Source organism: Poromitra crassiceps (genome assembly GCF_964638095.1).
Source record: "Poromitra crassiceps genome assembly, chromosome: 6".
Taxonomy (NCBI): Eukaryota; Metazoa; Chordata; class Actinopteri; order Beryciformes; family Melamphaidae; genus Poromitra; species Poromitra crassiceps.
Window position 1 is genome coordinate 42,523,307 of NC_139627.1, and position 13,855 is coordinate 42,537,161.

Genomic DNA, 13,855 nt, shown 5'->3' on the forward strand with positions numbered 1-13,855 from the left:
TATACGGTATATAAATATATATATATATATATGGTATATTTAAGCAATATAGCATGAGAGCCAGTGTGTTGTGGCAAATATATCCCGCTGAGCAGCGGGATATATGCCACAACACACGCAGCTCGAGTGTTATATTGCTTTTATAAAACGGTTTCCAAGTATGAGAGTGGGTTACGGGATTTATACAATGGCTGTGAACTAGGGGTGTCAAAAATAATCGATTATACGATGCATCGCGATGCGGACGTGCACGATTCTGCATCGATTAACAAATATCAAAAATCGATTATTAATTTTTTTTTTTTTTTTTTTTTTTTTTACAATCAAATAAAATAGAATGTAAGTACATGCAGTTGTTTATTTTAATTATGGATCATAATACAATGCAATTCCAAATGCACTTTTATTTTAAAAGTAGCCACACAGTGAGAAAAAAGAAAGTGAGAAAAAATAAATCATGTATTGCGGAAAAAGTGATGCATCGATTTAAGATGCATCGCGATGCATCGTGATGCATCGTTTAATCGAATCGAATCGAATCGTTGACAGATGAATCGTAATCGAATCGAATCGGGAGGCCAGTGAAGATTCACAGCCCTACTGTGAACCAATCAGATTGCTTGATTTGAGAGAGCCGTTTTATAAAAATATATAAAATTTAAAGCAACTAAAGTAAATGTAGCTTATACTAGTCATCCTTTTTGCTGAGGGCAATGAATTTTGCTTTCCTGTTTTCATTATGGTTATTAAAGAGATGAAGGCATGTTTGTCTTAATAGCTCATTTGAATGCAAAGGATTAAGTGCAATTAGCCTAAAGACTTAGTTGCTGGCACACTGTCTAAAAAGGTTCTGGGTTCCTCCCCTTGTTTCTCATGATGAAGTGTTCAGGGATCCAGACGGCACAGCATTTGGATCTATTCATCCTTTACTATTTATGTAATTTGGTCACTGACGCGGTGTGCGTGTGTGAACTGGGTAAATGAGTATTTGTTGGTTTTGGAATGGCTTGTGGGAGCGCACAACAAGGAGGATAGAAACTTAACTTTGATGGGATTTCCGGCTGAGACATTTCAAAGCAACAAAGACAATGGAAAGCTGTGGATAATACTGTTGTTATCTAACAGGCTACAAGGTCATGCATGCTGCCTGATGAGATGGATGATGATTGAAGTTGACTGGACCAGCCCTCTTGACATGCAATGTCAAACTGCACCCCCTATAGGCAATAATGTATAGAGAGCCAAAGTCACGCCTCCTTCTGGTTTAGGCATACGAAAGGTATTTAATCCGGCATTTATTTTTCAATAGACATTTCGTAAAATGCTTATAAAAATAGTTTTACTTGGTCAAACCAAGCGATTCAGTTATTTTTAGAATCAGGAGTGACCATACAACACTTCACTCAGACCAAAACCTAAAAAAACCAATGTTGACTTTTTTTTCTGTCCGCAATAAATGCCCTCCAAGCTGTGTGCCGTTTGGATTTCAAAGTAATTGGTACTTGTAATCAATTCAAAACAGCCTCGACAGCTGCAGGCAACGGCCGCAGCCATTGTTGTTTACTCCTCGGCGGAGTCTTAACAACCGCACTTGACAACGGCTTAGTCCCGCCCGTTGGGCTGTTTATTGAAGCTGATTGGCCAACCGTTAGTCCCCCTCGGCACTGATTGGTGAATCGCTGATGAAACCGGAGAAAATGCATTTGCATGATGATGCCAGACCGAGAGCAGCCAAACTCAACTCCGTGGAGTGGGCGGATTCAAAGGTCTGGACCCAGCCTATCTAAATACATGTATAGGTGAATCGCTTGGGTTGACCAAGTAAAACTATTTTTATACCCATTTTACAAAATGTCTATGGAAAAATAAATGGCGGCTGGAATCCCTTGGTTTGTATGCCTAAACCGGAAGGGGGCATGCCTTTGGCCCTATTTGCTGAAATGGAGTTTAGAGCAAACACGGGCAAAAGTATTTCTCTTCCCTCTAACTGTGTGTTGTTTAATGCGGCTGTGATTGAGGAAGGTGCTTTCTTTAGAGCAGGGATGGGCAACTTTGATGATAGAGAGGGCCGCACAAAAAGATCCTCACTATGCCAGGTCATCATGGGCCAGGGCCTTGTCCTGCTCAGCCTCACAGTCCACCTCCCATCTGACAGCAGAGCAGAGTGGCGTTTCATCACAGATAATCACGCAAACCTGCCCGAATCACCCTTCACTCTTCCTGTACCTCTCTCTCTCTCTCTCTCTCTCTCTCTCTCTCTCTCTCTCTCTCTCTCTCTCTCTCTCTCTCTCTCTCTCTCTCTCTCTCTCTCTCTCTCTCTCTCTCTCTCTCTCTCTCTCTCTCTCTCTCTCTCTGGCCTCCATCACTCCACAGCAGGCGACGAGATATTGAGGTTGCCTGTGCAGACAAAAGAACAGGAATTGAACTCGTCCCCTAAAATCCCCAGAATAAATCATTTAGCGTAATGCTGGAAACTGTCAACACTACCTAATAGCACAGGCATTTGATTGTATGTTTTGGATGACGTGGCTCTGTCTGACTGTAGTTTAGCAATGCAGTAGTTAGTTGTTTTTTTCCCTTTCTGTTTCCTGACAAAATGTTGTGCAGCAAATTGGAGTTCAGAGAGACTGAACCCAGTGATTACTCTGCCTCTCTGGGAAAGGGTGAATATTGTCTAGACATCGATGAGAAGAAGCAGGCCAGGAACCTTTCCAGATGCTTCTCAGATCGCACCCCAAGACATGCTGCCTACACTTTTACTGTATGACTGAAGGAAAAGAATCGATGCTAGAATGTGACATCTTGAAAGTGCATTCGCTGTTGTTGGAGTGTAAAAGCGCTGTAGTCCTTCAGAGACGGGCAGCGTAAGCGCTCGTGACACCTCCTCTGTTCTTGCACAGCTGATCTAAAGCAGGGCAGGGCTGCAGACGTCGTGGCCCATCTCCTCTTCCGTCACCTAATTGGTTTATTGACGCAGATCATTATAGCCGGTGGATCAGAGATGGCAGCCATGTGTTTGTTCATGTGTGATCTCTGAAGGAGGTGATCTCACGCTACCCGCCCGAGACGATAGGGTGGATTTGGTTGTGGATCTGCGGTGAAGATCGAGATATTTATTTGAGTTCATGTCATAGTTTGTTGAATGTTCCGCTGTCTGTTTGTTAGGACTTTAGATAGACCTACAACATGCTGGGCTCCAAGTCATATCAAACCACAGGATCGAGGGCCTTGTGATGTGCAGTTAGGCAAGGTTTTGGCAGGATGTGTTGTTAAATGTGTCAAACTTAACAAGTCGTTTAGTCTAGTAGAGTCTTCTTAAAACAAATTCTACCAATAGGGTTGAGAGATGATTTCACTTGTTTCCAATTCAAGAATTTCCTTGATCAAGTCAAATGACACCTATGTGAATTTCACTTGTTGTGCGAAAAACCAGATTTAAGGAATCGATGGATAAAGCAACTAAATGACTTGTTAACACATTGAATGCCAGCCATGTTTTCATTCCTGTAGGTAAGTTGTGCCAGGGGTGTTTTTGACGATTCTGGCTCATTTTAGAGACAGCCGAGGATTCTTTTCTGTTAAGAATTCATGAACACCAATCATCTAAAAATAACTAATAGAATGTGTGCTTTCTCTGTCTAAAAGAGTTAGTTTGCAGAGTTAGTAGTTATGTAGATATTAGCCGTTGAGTACAGCATGGTTTCAGCGTCTGGAAATTTATTCAGAGATAAATGGCTTTTTGTGAAACAGTCACTTTAACCATTCATTTTTGGCATCAGTAAGACCGTCAGACATTCTAAACAATAGTTTTGAACAGTAATTTCCTCCATAACAACAGGAAACACCCCTCTCATTCAAACTCCCTCCTCCCTCCTCCCTCCTCCCTCCTCCCTCCTCCCTCCGCTGTACAGCGGGCGTGTCAGAAGCGCTTTTGCTGCTGCCTGCCTGTGTGCCTGCCTGCCTGCTTGCCTGCGTGCAGACGCTCCTTGTGCGAGTCAAGATGGGCCGGGGAATGCGTGGGCGATGGGCAGATGTTGATTCTGGCCTTTCTGAGGTGTTTCAAAGTGTGTTTCACCTATGATCTATTTTGCAAATCGCTCTCCGCTCTCTGTGTGCTGCTGCCGGTGCGCGGCCGCTCTCAGGCAAGACAAGTCTGTTACTGTAAAATCGCCACGGCATTTCCTTGAACGGCTTGGTCCCGCGGCAGTTTTTTCTTTGATTTCGGTCGTCTGGGGGAGCACTGTCAACACTTAGTGGGTCGGTAAAATAGATTATACACATTATCTTGCTCCAATAGTGATCTCGAAGATGTAAAAGTTGTTGATTCATGTCCCACCGTCAAAAAAAAAAAAATGTTTATGTAAGACGAGTAAACTCGGCTCTGGCACTTAAGCGTTGGATTATGTAAGACGAATTATTTCGGCTATGGCACTTAAGGTGTTAAGATTGAATTTCTTTGACAATACAGGTATGTATTCACCTTATGTAGGAGAGACAGTCTGGCTTGAGAGACTAACAGGAAGTGTAAACACAATCGGAACGGATTGTGTTTACACTTCCTGTCAGCGCCGCGGGAAGTAGGGGTGCTGCAGGTGCTGCAGCACCCCCTAGATTTCCCCCCCCCCCAATTTTTTATTTTTTTTTACAAATGTAATTAAAAATATTTTGCAGTGCACTATGTTCCTTTCTTGTTTAAGAATGTTTCGGGAAATGAAAATGTAGCCTATTTAAATAGAATTATCAACAATAACAATCAAGGAAGTTACATGCTTGTAGGCTAGAGAAGAAGAAGAAGCGCGCATGCACGCACATGTTGTGTTGAACCAACCAACAACCAATACGAATTGTTTAATCTGGCAATAAAGAAATGTGAACTTGACATGCTATTTTAACACATTGACTGCCAGCCGTTTTTTTTTTGCTGTAGGTAGCTTCTGCCAGGCCGTTTTTTGAGGATTCTGGCTCATTTTACAAGAGCCGAGGATTCTTTTCTGCTTGGAGTTTGTGAACACGAAGTTCACAAAAGTACTAATAGAATGTGTGCTTTCTCTGTCTAAAAGAGTTAGTTTGTAGAGTTAGTAGTTATGTAGATATTAGCCGTTGAGTACAGCATGGTTTCAGCTGTCTGAGAGTGAAAGCTGAGATAATCGCAGTTTTGTGAAATTCAATCAAACAGGCAGAACAGTCACTTTAACCATTTATTTTTGGCATCAGTGAGAGATCAGACATCCAAACAATATAGTTCCGAACGCCCTCTCCTTCAACTCCTCCCTCCGTGGGCGTGTCTAGTGGCTTTCAGCCTGCGTTTGTCACAAGCGAGTGCTCTGCTGCAGCCTCCCTCCCTGGCAGCGAGTTTGAGCAGCCTCCCTCCCCGCCTACAGTATGAGAATCAGGCTCGTTCGTTTCTGGGTTTTCGGAATGCGTGCGATTCTGGCCTTTCTGCGGGCGTTTCAAAGTGTGTTTTACCCATAATATATTATGCAAATTTGCAATCCCCCGTGTGCTGCTGCTGGCGCGGCCCGAGAGCGGCGAGTCTGGTGACTGATGACTGTAAAATCGGCAAGCCATTTCCTTGAGAATGGAGGAAGCAGCCGCGGGAGGCGGCTGCTTTTGGTTGACTTTCTCTCTGTCGGGAGGGCACTGACGCCACTTAGTGGTCGGTAAAATAGATTATACACATTCTCTTCCTCCAATTCTGCTATAGGAGACGTAAAAGGGGTTGATCGATGTCCCACCGTCAAAAAAAAAAAATGTTTATGTAAGACGAGATATCTCGTCTATGGCACTCAACGGTTGGATTATGTAAGACGAGATATCTCGTCCATGGCACTCAACGTGTTAATAGCCTACTCAAAAATGCACCTCCCACTATACAGCAAAGAGAGGAGTCAATGTTTATTGATATATGCCATTCAGATCAGAATAATTAGTCTAGTCATTAAGTTTGCTGATAATATTTCTATCATGTTAAGTCTGTGTCATGTTAACTGGTGTATTCAGAGCAAATAGGGAGATATAGAGCATTGTCATCATGCTATATATCTCCCTCTTTGCTCTGAATGAGTGAGAAAAGGAGAAAATACTGAATAATTACATCACAACAGTATCCTAATGTTAATTTAAAATGAGATATTCCTCTAAATATGGCAAAAAAATGTAAAAAAAAAACGTCCAAATTTTTTCCGGCGGGGCCCTTGCGGGCCCCACCGAGAGTCCCTTCCTCCCAGCACCCCCTGCTTAAAATGACTTCCAGCGGCCCTGCTTCCTGTGGCAGAGCTTATCCCCACAGCCTGCTTCCAGTGAGTCACTATAGCTTTGACCAGAGACGATCTCTGCTTTGACCAGGTAAAACAGCCAGCGTTTTGAACAGGAAGTCATAACACAAACGGGTCAAGTGGGCGTGGCTACATAAGGTGAATATTATGAGTGTGTTTTGGACGTGTATGAACTCACGTGGTTGTCTCCTGCAGGACACGGCCTCCCTGGGTTCCCAGAAAGGCGGGATCACCAAGCATGGCTGGCTGTACAAAGGCAACATGAACAGTGCCATCAGTGTCACCATGAGGGTGAGCCAGTTCTGATGTTAACATAAGTGTACAAATGACTAAAATGACTGAATACACCCTGCGTATGGTAATGGCAAGGAATGTTGTGTCCACATGTTTAACAGGAGGATGTAGATTTCTGCCAGGAACTTAATATTATGTAACATTGAGGACGTGGACTTCCAAGCAATGTTTGCTGAAATTGTTACCAAAACTGATTTTATTTTCCTCTCACTGTTTCAGTCTTTCAAGAGGAGGTATTTCCACCTAACCCAGCTGGGGGACGGCTCTTACAATTTAAACTTCTACAAGGATGAGAAGATCTCCAAAGAACCCAAAGGAACCATTTTCCTGGACTCCTGTATGGGTGTGGTTCAGGTACAGTCTGAAATTCTCCTCTGGCAGAATGGCAGTGATTGTTATAGCCCTACCGTAGCGATCCTATGTGTCTACTCTGCCAAACGGGATATCCATGTTGGCTCAGACGTGGCCTTGTTGCTTCGGGAGCTCAGCGTCTTGGGTTCACGTCTCGATCCCCACCGGACGTTAAAATACTAACATTTACTAGTCTGGGAATGAGCTGAGTTTACGGACATACCTACGTAGCTACTTCCTTTCCACAGTTCTTCCCCCTTAAAATGTAGTTTCCAACATGCAGGGCAGAATTGGATGTGACAAGACAAATTGCGCTCGTTGAAATGTTTCTCCCTGTATCTGGGCGACCCTCTTCTCCATGTCCATCCATGGCCGTGAAACCTGAAACTCTCTCTTCCACCTCCCCTCCCCATGGTCAGCCTCTACTGCTGCCTCTCAGCTGCCCAGACAAGACAAGGTGAATGCTGATGTCAGGCTGCTGCTGTGCACTTGGCTACAGCCTCACAATCAGTAATCAATGCCACACGCCAGCACCAGCGGATGTGTGTGTAGCACAAGACAGGCCTGGGTGCCTCGTTATCTGTTGATCATTCAAATAGACAGGTCCTGGTTTTTTTTCTTTTCTGATCGAGCCACTCAGCTGGCATTCATCATGGAATCAGTTACGAGAATGAAGGTTGAATTAAGTCTTGAAATGGCTTCGAGGTTGGAGATTTCAGTCCAGATAGTATTTTTTCTCCTCGGGGTCTTTCCAGCCCGCTTTTTTTTTTTTTTTTTTTTTACATCACACACAATTTTTAGGGGTTGTTAGGGGTACGGTGGCGCAGTTAGGGGTACGGTGGCGCAGTCGGTAGCGCTGTCGCCTCACAGCTAGAAGGTCCTGAGTTCGATTCTCCCCTGGGACGCTGTGGGCGCTGGAGTTGTGACCCCCCCATATCTTCAGTGCCTACTGCCCAGGTGGGCTATCTGGTCGAAAGGGCCTTTCTGTGTGGAGTTTGCATGTTCTACCCCTACCCCCCAGGGGGTTCCTCCGTACATAACCCCCCACTAAAAACATGCAGAAGATCGTCATCCGACCAGTGACGACAACATCTGAAGTTGGTCCCCGGGCGCTGGAAAGAAAAAGCGACCACTGCTCCTGGCCTGCCCCCTGGAGGAAAGGACAAGCCTGGATGGGTCAAATGCAGAGGACATATTTCACCGGCCACCGTCAGCATGAGTGTGTGTTGTGGCCGCATGCATGTGTTGTAGTGTTCGTGTGACAATAAAGACGGGCTTCCGTCTGAAATCGTGTTTAAATTTAAAACTACCAAAGATGATTAGGGCCACTTGTGAGTTTAAGTCAGGTTTCTGAGAATAAACTCGGAATTCTGAAAAAGTGGTCAGAATTCTGAGGAAAAGAAGTCAGAACTCTGAGATTTATAGTCAAAATTCTCAGATTAAAGTCAGAAGTCTGAGAAAAAGGTCAGCCTTCCGATTTTATTTTAATGTCAGAATTGTGTACTCTAAGCTTTGTGGTGCGTGGTCTACTAGGTGAGCCACTGGGACGCCCCACTCAGGGTCCATTCTTTAAAGAGGAATGCATGTTGCTGTGTGTGATGAAACTTTGAGCTTCACAAGCAGCTCCCCCCATTCTGTCACTCGATTATCCCTTAATTAATTAATGATACAGAGACTTTACTTTCCCCCCCAAAAAAATCTGGATTCCCCTCGTTTTCTCCACAAATACTTGAGCGATTCCCTGTTAGGGTGTTCCAGTCGTTGCTCCACCCCCTCTGCCAATCTGGGGAGAGTTGTAGACTAGCACATGCTTCCTCCGATACATGTGCAGCTGCCAGCCACTTCTTTTCACCTGACAGCGAGGAGTTTCACCAGCAGGACGTAGTGCCTGGAAGGATCACACTATTCCCCTCGGTACCCTTCCCCCTGAACAAGCGCCCCGGCCGACCAGAGGAGGCACTAGGACAGTGACCAGGACACATTCCCTTAATCTGGCTTCCCACCCGCAGACATGGCCAATTGTGCCCGTATGGATGTCCGACCAAGCCAGAGGTAACATGGGGGCTCGAGCGTGCAACCCTTACTTTGGTAGGCAGGGAATCTACTGCTGCACTACCCGGACGCCCCAGAGCCTTTGCTTTTATCTAGAAAATAACAAATAAATGCTGTGCTGGCGTTGAGGGAAAGTCAACACACAACACATTATGCAGCCTTGGTTATATCGTGTTCTGCTCTGTTCAGTTGCCACATTACACGTTAAAGTCTCAACCGCAGCAACTGCTCCAGGTGTGGATCTGCAGATGTTTAAGTCTGGCTGTTGTAATGGCGTGTGGAGTGATGTCACACTCGGCCTCAAGCTGCTGTAGCACACCCTTGTGTTGGAGTGCATATTGGCTTTGAAACAAACACACATAAGGAATGATCACATGCTGCCTGGTCGGGGTGGAAGGGAACTGGTGGGAATAGCGTGATCCTCCCACGTGCTACGTCCTGCCGGTGGAGCTCCTCCCCCTGTCAGGTGAAAAGAAGCAGCTGGCAACTGCGCATGTGTCGGAGGAAGCATGGTGCTAGTCTCGGCTCTCCCCACGTCGGCAGAGGGTGGAGCAGCGACCGGGGCAGCAGGGGGAAAAATTGGCCGAGTTTATTTGTCGTGAAAATGGGGAAAAATCAGAAAAGAATTATAATAATAGGAAGTAACACGATATAAAAGCTAAAGCCCATGCACTGACATAAATTATATATGCAATTTATGTAGGATGTGAAATAGGCATATTCTTTTTAACTGCACTCAACTCCTCTCCCTATTAAGACAGGTCTTCCTATCCGTCACACAATTAAAATAGCTCTGTCGATCCAGACTCCAGCTTTATTTCGGACCCAAACACCCCCTCTCCTCCTCCCCGCCAAAAAATTACAACTGTCATGTTTACTCGACAAGCCTCGAGATAATGACTCCCCCTCCCAATGACTCCCACTCTGCTGTTTCAACAGTTCAGCCATGCTATAGTGATAACCGCAGCATAGCAATCCACTGACTGCTGACAATAACAACGAGATGACTCGGCGGCTTTAGCTCAGGAGGTAGAGCGGGTCGGCCAATGACGCAAGGGTTGGCGGTTCGATCCCCGCTCCCTCCCAGCTGCTGTCGTTGTGTCCTTGGGCAAGACACTTAACCCTCCTTGCTCCCGATGGTGTGTAGGCACCCTGCGTGGCAGCCTGCCGCCATCGGTGTATGAATGGGTGAATGTAGACTATCTACTCATTGTAAAGCGCTTTGGATAAAAGCGCTATATAAATGCAGGCCATTTACCATTTTATGACTCCCCCGTCCCTAGGAGGAAACATTGCTTCGATGTTTCATTGGAATCTGTAAGCGACGAAGACGTTGGCAGTGTCGCAGCAGTGGCTGAATCAGCAGTTGTATGTTTATATGAATGGGCTGTAATAGAGATATGCTAAAGCCCAAATAGGACCGTGACATCACTCTCCCTGGCCGGCTTGGAGGTCGTAGTTCAACTCCGCAGCTCTGGTCCAGTACTGTTCACGCCGCTCAGCTGCAGCCCCGGCCCTCTGCCCCAGTCCTCCTGGCAGAGTGGGAGGCTCTCTTACGCATATGGAAATACTCTCTCCCTCCACAACTGGCTTTCTCCATTCCATCGCTGTGGCAGTAAAACTATGTCTGGGTCTAGCTGCCCACTCTCTCTCTCCAGAACAATGACACACTTTTTGTACATTTTCAATCCCAATATCCTGTAGACACTATTATCTAGCTAATAAAAAAAATGTATTAGCTAGATAATAATGTAATTTTTAGTACAGGATATTGAGATTGATTTAATATTTACTCTATGTACATTGTACAACCATCTATTTTGCAAACTCACTGTGTTGTTGTAGCTAAAAGGGCTTTTATGACAGTTACTTAATATAGGAAAATGGCCACACACACACACACACACACACACACACACACACACACACACACACACACACACACACACACACACACAGAGAAAGACTCAGAAAAGGAGGATGAAAGTCAGATGCCTACCAAGAAAGGAAAATAGCTTCCACACACTTCATCAAAGCTTTTTTATATAATATATCTAAAAATCCTAAAACATGACATCAAATGATATTGAAATATTCAATTTCCAGTGAGGGAGAGGATTGTTTTCGTAAAGCTCTCCTAGGAAGCCCTTGGGAGTAATCATAAAACTGAGCATCTACTGCCTTCTGGCGAGTTAGATGTTCACATTGGAGAGTGACGTGAAAAACATTCTCACAGTTGTGCATTTGTTTTTCAAATGTGGAAAAAGTCAACTTAGTCAATCAATCATTCAGTATGAAGCACTAACACACCCTTGGCCCGCGTGTGACCTCCCACTTTTCAATAACAAAAGTCCCTGTGCTGTCTACCACTTCTGTACTTTTGAACTGTTTTCGTGGTCAGAGTGTGGTCCCCTTATTGCAGACAACTCTTGAACTTTCATCAAATTCACGTTGCTTTTTCGAACTCCCTCCGTGAAATCCAGTGCGACCTCAAAACAGCGGTGCTTTCACCGAGTCCTCTCTCCTCGTCTCATCTCGTCTCCTCTGTGTTTCTCGTGTGGTTTTTGCTGCAGAACAACAAGGTGCGGCGGTTTGCGTTCGAGCTGAAGATGCAGGATAAGAGCACCTACCTGCTGTCTGCTGACAGCGAGGGAGAGATGGAGGAATGGATCACCACGCTCAACAAGATCCTGCACAGCAGCTTTGAGATGGCCATGCAGGAGAAGAGGAATGGAGACATTCATGATGGTGTGTGTGTGTGTGTGTGTGTGTGTGTGTGTGTGTGTCCCCGTCCGTCCGTCCGTCCATCTGTCTGTTCATTTCATAGACTGTATAAAGATATGGACGTAGCCACTGTGACATCACTCATTGGTTTCTGGACTCACAATTTGAAGCCTCGAGTTTCGCATTGTGACCGTCGCCATCTTGGACGAGAAGAGCAGCAGCGCTGTCTGCTATTGGTCCGCGATCGGCGAGCTGCGCTGTCACTGGACAGGCGAGCTGTCAATCACACCCAAAAACATAGTCCGCTCTATCGTCTATTACTCTATTATTTGACTCTAAATTAACATCATGCTGTATTGAAGAAGACTTGAAACAAGCGATTGAGACCATAAACTCATTAGGAAAGTGTTTTCTGAGGTCATAAATCAAGTTAGAAGTAAGGTCATTTTCCAATTCACTTCTATACAATCTGACTCCTTTTTGCAGTCATAGACTGTATAAACAGGTGAGTTACCGGTATGTAAAAATGTACCATTCACCATGAACAGTGAAATTAGCTATAGAGACCAAAACTGTTTTTTTTAACGAGGCTCTAAACACGTTGATTTCTGCTGTAAAATCGCACATTTTAACATGCGGGTGAAACGGGAATGACTCCCTTTTTGTGGCCATTCAAGGAACTGCGGTTTTTGGTACTTCCAAGTTGGCCTAATTCTTCAGAACTGAAGGTTGGGGCTTGGTTCATTTCTTTTCCAGGGCTTGTGGGATGAACAGCACAAACACGAAAAGGAGTTATATTTTGTGTTAGCCCAGTCAAAATATTATGAACCCTTCTCAACCTGGAAATGTGCTTCTCATAGTGTTGGAACATAAAAAAAATATCCAGGGTTCACTTCACAGTCTTTTTTGCAGACAAAAAATCTGTCATACACAAAGGCAGTTGTCTTTGGCTTAATGCTCACACTGGCTCCTGCTGCAGTATGTAAAGAATGTATATTGAGGCTTTTGCTGTGCTAGTCCAGATAACATGGTCTACACAGCCAGAATGAAAGGCTTCGTTCCAAAAATGATATACGGTACTGTCCAAAAGTCTACATGTAAAAGTGAAGACACTTTCAAAAATAATGAAATGAAACATTTCTGAATATTAAAAAATAAACTATAAGCAGCAGTCTACTGACACACTATTACAGAAGACAAACATCTAAGACAAAAAAAAAAAAAAAAAAAAAACTAGGGTGCCTACAACTTTTGTACAGTACTGTATATCCATTTTGGATATATTTTGGATGGTTTGCTTATTGGTGATGTATCAGTATTTGTAAATACAACTGATTCTAGGAGCTGAAATGTTACTCTTTTGAAATCCAAGTTCTTTGGAATGAATAATAACGTCAGTGATTACATCCATAATAACTCCAACCACACTTGGATATCAGGCAGACAACACATCATTACTCTAACATCAGGGTACGTGCATTAGTGTGAATAAATCAGATATTGTTGGTCGACACCTCCTCCCATTAGCTGTGGCTCAGTTCTCCCCTGCTTCTTCCCCGGGCCCTCTCTGTCTAGTCTATGCCATACTGGACCACCCAGGCTTTTAATACTCACCTCCTGTCTCGTAGGAGGCCTGGTGCTCGGAGGAGAGAGGCTGAATGCGTCTGCACAAAACACTCCACTAATCTTCCGAGCTCCTCAGCTTTTATTAATCATGCTAAACATGGGAGAAAACCCCAACAACCCTGCTGGAAGAGTGTCTGGGCTCTGGGAGTTTTCTTCCATCTTGGCATCAAGACTCTGTATTTTGCACTCACAATTCTCCCGCTCCCCCTCGGTCCTGACTGATTCCTGTTCAGCTGAATTACTGTTTACTGAACTTAACATGTTAGTGAGCGATTAAGGAGGTTGTGTGGTTGTGACAATGTTGCAACACTAGGGGTTTGTTTATCCACCGCATCTTTGGCCTACATCCATTACATTACATCCGTTACATTGCATTACATTACATACATTATACTACATACATTACATTACATCCAATGATTTCTCTCTTTTTTCCCTAGATGATGATCTTGGAAAGTCAGACAGCTCCTCTGGGAGCATGGACAGCTTTCAGGTAAGGCTCTACTTTGACTAATTGGATGATCATACATTAG

The 13,855-nt window shown here is 44.5% G+C and overlaps 1 protein-coding gene across 1 annotated transcript in view; it reads left to right on the forward strand.

Annotated features, from left to right (window-relative positions):
- Positions 1-13,855, forward strand: part of LOC310778090 (dedicator of cytokinesis protein 9-like) — a 126,171-nt gene that overhangs the window by 84,004 nt on the left and 28,312 nt on the right. Inside the window, exons 6-9 of the mRNA XM_083638416.1 lie at positions 6,471-6,566; positions 6,789-6,923; positions 11,546-11,720; positions 13,763-13,815. Coding sequence (XP_083494542.1) covers positions 6,471-6,566; positions 6,789-6,923; positions 11,546-11,720; positions 13,763-13,815 — 459 coding nt within the window. The remainder of the gene's footprint in view (positions 1-6,470; positions 6,567-6,788; positions 6,924-11,545; positions 11,721-13,762; positions 13,816-13,855) is intronic.